At 59.1% G+C, this 7,751-nt stretch overlaps 2 protein-coding genes across 2 annotated transcripts; one reads left to right on the top strand and one right to left on the bottom strand.

Moving 5' to 3' along the window:
- The first annotated feature begins 509 nt into the window (after window positions 1–509).
- On the top strand, window positions 510–3,138 carry LOC127751872 (pupal cuticle protein 36-like). Its single transcript, XM_052276086.1, has 3 exons — window positions 510–585; window positions 665–957; window positions 2,542–3,138. Exons 1-3 carry the CDS (start codon window positions 574–576, stop codon window positions 2,999–3,001), a joined length of 765 nt encoding a protein of 254 aa, XP_052132046.1. The 5' UTR covers window positions 510–573; the 3' UTR covers window positions 3,002–3,138.
- A 389-nt stretch (window positions 3,139–3,527) lies between these two features.
- Window positions 3,528–6,826, bottom strand: LOC113206765 (kallikrein 1-related peptidase b9-like). The gene is made up of 5 exons (XM_026422995.2): window positions 6,279–6,826; window positions 6,008–6,120; window positions 5,341–5,575; window positions 4,778–5,008; window positions 3,528–4,347 (listed from the first exon to the last, which is right to left on the bottom strand). Exons 1-5 carry the CDS (start codon window positions 6,403–6,405, stop codon window positions 4,136–4,138), a joined length of 918 nt encoding a protein of 305 aa, XP_026278780.2. The 5' UTR covers window positions 6,406–6,826; the 3' UTR covers window positions 3,528–4,135.
- Window positions 6,827–7,751: the final 925 nt, after the last annotated feature.

Raw genomic sequence — 7,751 nt, 5'->3', positions numbered from 1 at the left:
CGCCGCTCCCGCCCGCCCCCGCCACGCACAGCGCGCCCTCTGTACTCGCGGCCGAGCCATTGCTCCTGATAATGCCTCGGCGAACGGGAAGGGCGGCGGCGACATTTACTGGGAAACGCGTCGACGGCCGCCGCCAACGCCGGGCAATGTCTAGGCGAGCAAGTGCGTGGCGGGGCGGGGCGGGGCGAGTGCTCTAGTTGGTACCCGCGGCGTGTTGTGCAGCGCCGTCATCTAAATGCCGATCATCTCTCTCCTTGGAGCGGTGCGATGCGTTGCGATGGTCCCGTGTGCGGTGGTGGAGGCTGGTGCTGGTGGGGGCGTGGCGTGGCGCGGCGGGGCGGGGCGGCACTGCCAGGGTAGGGTCGCGGGGGGCGAGTGCTCTGCCCGCTCTGCTCTGCTCCGGGGGGCGGCTGGCCCCCGCCCGGCCTAGCCCGCGCCCCGCCGCCGCTGCCCCACCCTGCTCTGGACTCTGGCGCCCGGCTTGCGCCCGCTATATAACGCGTGTGTGGGTGATTGGACCCTCAGTCTCAATCCCACCTCTGGTAGCGCTCTGTTGCCCTGACTGCTCCCACCATGCGCTCGTCGGTGAGCTCATAGCTACCCCCTGTGTGTTTTCTCTGTGAGTGCGCCGCGGTCCCTGTACAACATGTGTTCTGTGCTTCAGTGGGCGTGTTTGGTGCTTCTGGCGGGCTGTGCCGCCGCCCAGTCCAACACCTACCTGCCCCCGCGGAGGGGTGGCGGCGGCGGCTCCTTCGGGGGCGGCGGCGGCTCCTTCGGGGGCGGCGGTGGTGGCTCCTTTGGGGGCGGCGGCGGCGCCTACAGTGGCGGCGGCGGCTCCTTGGGAGGCGGTGGTGGCTCCTTCGGAGGCGGCGGAGGCGGCGGCGGCGGCCGAGGACAGCAGGCTCAAATAATTTCACTCATCAACGAGAACAACGGAGACGGCACCTACAGATACAGGTAAGCAAGTCATCGGGAATGTTTCTCACGGAACCAGGGTAGATGGCGCTTGTTACGAGTGGTGGTAAACTTCACTAAAAGATCTTAAAGTTTTCCAATTAATTTAAGGGGGATAATTAACTTCAACACTATTTGATTTGTTTTTTCCTGCCACTGATTCATTTTCATTTCTTTATATCAAATTTTCTTCTCTTACTTCAATCTCATTTACTTTCTAACGACGGCAGTGGCCGTTTTAAGCAACGATCCATCTTCCAAACAGCAGATTACCTCCCCGATCGAGTCGGGCCTCGGCCATCACGTACAGCCCCCCCGCTTCCCTTTCATAGTCAGGAGGCGGCCCGGCGGCGCACGGCCCGGCCCGCTCGGGAACAGAACGTTAGTTTTGTGGTTCCCCGCAAAACTGCTCCCGAACAGGCTTCTCGCTTCGGCTCGAAAACGAGCCGGGGGCGCGCGTGGCGCAATGTGCAGCAAACGCCCGACTTTATCGCAACTCAAACCGAGGCACGTGTATTGAGAGCGGTGGACAGGCCATGGAAAAAGGGGGGGGGGGTCATGATGAGGGGGAGGAGTAGGGAGAGTAGGAGAAGGTGGGAGGGTACTTAGGCCGGTACTTAAGCCCGCCAGCCCGCGTCCTGTGGGCGCGTGATAGAGAGTGAGTGACACAGTGCATAGCAATGTGCGATACGACGGGGCGCGCGGCGCGAGAGGAGGGTCAGTACCTCCGGAGGGGACCCGGACCCCCAGCGAAGACGGCCGATCCCGCCCACGCGGCAGTCCCACCCCTCGAGTTGCAGCAGTGACACACTCCCAACTAATCATATCGCATATTGGTACCAGCCAAGCGAAAACCTAAACCTTTCACGTTCGTACACCTGCCGCTGCTGCCGCTGCGCCCGCGGCCGGCGGCGCGCATTGCACCCATAACGCAGTGCTCACGTTCGGCACTCGCCGCAATTAGGCTCATACCTGGTCCGCACCAACTCGCCACCTGAAACTAACGCGAAGAAGAGCGTCCATGAGGAGCCGGGGGTGGTTGGTCGCAATGATGAGGAAGAGGAGGTGGATGATACATTGTGAAAAGGAGTCGTGCTCCCTCCCCTCCCGCGCGCTGCGGCGGCGCTCACGAAGCTGGACTCGACGCCGCGACGCTGGAGGGGGTGCGCCGTGCTATGATCCATCGCGCGAATACATGTAAACGTGAGACAGCCTGCAGCGGCTGGAGGGGAGTTAGATGAAGGCGGAATGTCGGGCAAGGGGCAGGCGGCAGGGGGGAGCCCAGCGGTAGGTGCAGAGCGGGGCGCTCTGCTGGTAGCTTTTATACGCGCTCTGACCTTTCCCGCAATAACGAGAGCGAAACGAAGCGCGATATGGCGACGCGCCCGTAATCAAGTTGCGGACCGCGGCTCGGCGGCGCATTGTCCCCCCGGCAGAGGCGCGCCCGCGCAGCGCCTTTGTGTGAAGTAAGACTGGGAACGCCCCAGGAGATGGAGAGGAGCTTTGCAAGTTGTAGCCCAGGTTGTTGCCTACCTTCCGGGGGCTGCCGTATATGACCCCCGTTCCCGTCGTGGACCTCTGTTGCAGCTACGAGACCGACAACGGCATCCAGGCGCAGGAGCAGGGCCAGCTGCAGGACGACGGCGGCGAGGGCGTGCTGCGCGCGCAGGGCTCCTTCTCGTTCACGGCGCCCGACGACAACCGGCGCTACTCCATCACCTACACGGCCGACGAGAACGGCTTCCAGCCGCAGGGCGACCACCTGCCCACGCCGCCGCCCATCCCGCCAGAGATCCAGCGCGCCATCGCGCAGAACGCGGCCGACGAGGCACGGGGCATCGTTGACGACGGCCAGTACAGGGCGAGCGGGGGCGGCGGCGCCGGCGGCAACGGCGGCGGCCGGGGCGGCTACTCCTCCGGGGGCGGCGGCGGCGGCGGCTACTCCTCTGGGGGCGGCGGCGGCGCCAGGGGCGGCTACTCCACTGGGGGTGGTGGTGGCGGCGGCTACTCCTCCGGGGGCGGCGGCAACGGCGGCTACCAATACTGAAGAGGAGGCGGCGGCGCCGCGCTCTCGGCAATGTGATGACGGGTTTGATGATGTTGATGATGGCCTGCATGGTTGGGTCACACCGCGTCGGCGTGGCCGCGCCCTCGATCCCGAGCCCCGATTGGTCGGCCGCTAGTCACGTGACGTGGTCACCACGACTCCCGGGTGCGCGGCTCTTGCAGAGCTGAGTGCGCGGAGGGGTGACCACGGGTTTTTTGTTTGTTTTGTTTTCTGTTTTAAGTATAAAAAGTGTCGCTAAACGGCGCTCGTTGGATCTCGTGACAACCGGAGGCGCATCATCATCACATCATCCATGAAGTTTTCGTTCATCCCAAGTGATAATTATTTCGACCGAACCCTTAAAAGACTGCAAAGATTGTACAATAAATCATATTGTTGAGAACTTTTGGTCTTTGTTATTGGTGAAAACTAGCACACATCATTACATACACGATTGGGATACATGTTCCTCTCATCAATAAAAGGAAAAACAAGATGACAAAAATCAACAAATTTATTTCTGGAAAGGACAAGTTGAAACAAGAACACAATGTGGGGGGAACTAATGTCCTAGGGCCAAGGACAGAAGCACCAATTAACTTACAAGAGATTTCTTTGGATTTGAACGAATACTATCATGTCTTGTTTGGCAGTGATTGAGAATACTTGTGTCATTTAGTCATTTTGCAGAAGCCCTCCTGCAGATATTAATACAGGGTGGGTGATCCGTTCTATCCTTTTCGTTGTTGTTATAACAAACCAGATGCAGGCAAGCAAGGCCGCCCACCTCTTGAATCGGGTACAGTATGGGGATCATCCAGAAACTACGTCCGTTTTCCTCAGATTTATTTGGCTGATAACGGGGGCTAGGCGCCTGCGAGATTTGGGGTAGGCCACCCCGCTTCACACGCATGCACTGCAGGCGAGATGTTGCCTACCTACCAGGCGCTATGAGAGCTTGCGTCGGCTGAACTTAGCAGTTGGCAGATGATTGTTAACAGCGGATGAAGGACGTATTTTCTGGATGATCCCGAACCCAAAATAAAGGGCGGGGTGGAACACCCACCATTTACGTCCTGGAGTACAACCGTCTCCCGTCGCGGGTGGGAACACATTCTCTCGATCCCGGTACCCTCAGCACGTCGCGTCCGGGTCGCTGATGAGGCTGAGGTTGGCCGCCAGGGGCATGACGACGCCCGACGGCCGGAACACGACGCTGTCGATCCACGAGGCGTACGGCTCGAGCGACGCGTACAGGCCGAACAGGCTGCACGACTTGAAGAAGCCGCAGTAGAACGAGTGCTCGGTGTACTCCCACCGGCTCTCGTACACGCCCAGCGCCATGCCTGCAACAACGGCACCGAGTGACACAGAGTGACGGAGAGTGACTCGGAGTGATTGCCCCGAAGGATGAGAGCACCCCGGCCAGCCCTCTCTCTCGCTCCCGCACAATGCAGCCGCCGTTGGAACACTCAGAAGGAGGCCATGCCGTACACGGCCCAGCAGTACCGGGGCATGGAGCCAGGGAGCCGCGGAGAGTCGTGCAGCGCCGCGGCCGCGGGAGCGTCATGTCCGCGGCTCCACTGGCTCCGCGGCGCCCGCCCTTCCAAACTCCTCATTAGCCCCGTGTCATCAGCAGACAGAACTGGCGGTTCAAATATGGAGCGACTCTCCCCCTGGGCGGCGACCTGCCCGTCCACCCTTCCGGGAGGTGCACGCCGCCGTTGACTTCTCTCTCTCTCTCTCTCTCTCCTGTCGTGGAGGGGCTTGACCCACCTATGACGTGGCCGTCGCAGACGACGGGAGCACCCGGGTCCCCGAGGCAGGGCGCCACGCCGGCCGTCGAGTCGGAGCAGAGCGTGGCGCGGGGCATGCGGGGCGCGCGCGACGGCGGGCACAGCTTGAACGGCAGGATGGGCACGCGCTCCGCCTTGAGCAGGCGGCCGGGCGCCCAGGCGTGCGGCCCGACCCCGCCCATGCCGAAGCCCACCAGCTTGCAGCTGCACACTGCGGGCACGAGGACGAGGGTCGTCGTGTTTAGTATACCTAGAGGTTACTGCTCAAAGGAACACACCCAGACATGGTACACTCGAACCAAGGTGAAATGCATTGCATGAAGGCAATTTTTACCTTGAAGGCAATTTTTACCTTTAAAGGCAATTTACTAGAAAATTGTCGTTAAAATACAATAAAAAATTGTCGCTATATTAACGAAATTTCCCTGTAAACAATCGAAATGCCTTAAACCAAGGATAAAAATTTCCTTGTATTTTTTAAAAATGAATTTTCCTTAGTATAAATATTTTCCGAGTGCAGAGTCGAAACAAAACGCCACCTACTTGTGCTGGGCGGAGACGCGCGCACCGCGGCGCGCACCCAGGCCGTGTCCAGCCAGAGGGCCTTGCTGACGTGCACCAGCGCCAGGTTGTTGTGGCGGGCGTCGTCGTACAGCGAGCGGCTGACGCGCGCGCGGAAGTGCGGGTGGATGTGCGCCACGTGCGACTCGCGGTGCTGGCAGCCCGGGCCGCAGCCCTCCTGCGCGCCCCGCGACACGTCCACCAGCCCCGCGTACACCTGCGGCCGGGAGATAAATACTTTTATCATGGCACTCCCATTGAGTGTATTCGTAGAAAAGTTACCCCACCACCAAGCCACCACACTAATTGATGCCATTCCACGCACCGGGGAAAAACTTCCATTTTGCACTTTATTTGCACCAAACAGCTTGTTTTCAACTCCATTCATGAGATGAAGTGTCGTGAAAAATGTACCCCACCTTGTAGCTTCAAAAATGACGTACTTTTTGGACGGCCCGTCTCGACCCGGCCTTCCCTCGACCACCAACCCGTCCTCGCCATCACACCCAATGATGTCGCGAAGTGAGAAGTGTTGCGGGCTCGGCGGCCACGTACAACGATCGGCTCGCTCTGCCTCCGACCACGCCCGACCCCACCCCCGCGAGAGCTCTAGCTATAGCGAGGCCGTCGCCGTGTCAGAGCCACTCACGTCCGACAGGTAGGGGTTGTCCTGGGAGCGGCTGCGCATGGTGAAGCAGTGCGCTGCGGTGAGGAGCCAGTGCTCCGTGAGGATGATGGCAGTGCAAGTCCCGGTGCGACGCACTGCAACACACACACACACAGGTGCATGAGCCCCGCCATCGAGGTGCGAGCAAGGGGCTCTTGAAATCGCAAGCGTTTCCAAAGAAGTGAAATGAAAATCTGTTCGGAACTTGATGACCGGTAAAGTCAAAGCCGACACGTGTCGCGGGGGGACTCACCGAACGCGGCCACGTACGGGTACTCCCTCTCCCTGACGGGCACGCCCCCCGCCACGGCCTGCACCGCCCCCGGAGCCGCCAGCAGCAGCGCCGCCCCCGCCAGCAGCGCGGCCCCCGCCACCGCCATGCCGTAGGGCTGCCGTGCCGCCAACTGAACAACAGTTGGCAGGGTCGCGCGCGATGCGCCCCAGCAGCTGGCGGAGCTGGCGAACACCCCAAACCGCCCCCTCCGCGGGGTAGGTGGGATGGCCCGGGGGGTGGGCTGGCATGGGGTAAGGTGGGGTGCCCTGGGGAGCCAAGCGTGCCGGTGCCTCGCGTCGCGCTTGACCTCGCTAGGGTAGGGCGCTCCTCTAGACAGTCCTCAAGACTGTCTCTACCAGAGGGAAAGACCCTCCCCCTTCCTACCCCTCCTCAATGCTTGGTTGCTTGTGGCGTTCCGGGATTTTCTAGTGACGTGTCGCTTTGCTTTTCAAATCAGCACCTTCCACTGCAAAACGAACGTAAAAGAAAAATTAAGCGTCATTTCGTCTTTTGAACATAAGAAAACTAGCACCTTAGCCTCAAGCCTTTCTTAGCACAGTCCCGTCAAGTATGTGAATTGAAATTATCCCGCCACTCCCGTGCGCCGTTTCCAGAGTTCCTCCCTAGAGCCTAGATGCCCCCTCCCCTTCTTCCCCTCCTCCTGTCGTGTTCTCTTCTATAGTGCTGTCGAGGGCCGAAGGATTAGGAGAGACTAGACGTTCGTTGTCAAAGGACCAGACTGAACTGAGTTTATTAACAGCTTTATCACAGAGGTGGACAATACACATGGATACAGAAGGCCGTGATTAGACGACTGTGGCGCTATCTGTTGTCATACACAACACCCCTCTATGTCATGTATTGCTCTCACTGCCTTCTAACATTGGTTAGGTACCTTTACGGGGAATGAACTATACCTCGCCTGTGCTCAGGAAACTGTATATATACCCTGAATTCCTTGAATAAAACGTTGTTAAGTTATACCCACAAGCTGGCGTACTTGTCTCTCCCAAGAAGCTCTACCACCCGGTTACCCACCCTAGAGTATACACGATATTGGCGACGAGGATCCACAAGAACTTTCGTGGAAAAATTCATCAAAATTGGAGCCGGGAGGACATCCAGCAGCAACCATGAAGTCACCATCAACCACGTGGAAAGGAAGGTTAGAAGACTGGCCATCACCTGCCCTCCTCCACAGTTTGAACTATGTAAGCAATTTCGCTTTCTTTACGAGTTTGGCCTACGCTATTTCTAAAATGCGCGACCACAGTTGTTCGGTTTACCCGCCAGCTGCCCTAGTGGATAATTGGCTCGCCAAGCTACGGCATTCACTCAGTTAATCCCAGAAACCTTATGTGACTTCGTAACATCCAGCCATGAGTAAGCCTGTACATTCGTACCACTAACGCTTGGAGAATTCTGTGACATTGTTCAGTCACTGTTTATCAG

Source organism: Frankliniella occidentalis, unplaced genomic scaffold (assembly GCF_000697945.3).
Source record: "Frankliniella occidentalis isolate FOCC.00 unplaced genomic scaffold, Focc_3.1 Scaffold1606, whole genome shotgun sequence".
Lineage (NCBI taxonomy): Eukaryota > Metazoa > Arthropoda > Insecta > Thysanoptera > Thripidae > Frankliniella > Frankliniella occidentalis.
The sequence above is the reverse complement of the archived record's forward strand: the minus strand, read 5'-3'. Positions and strand labels throughout refer to the sequence as shown.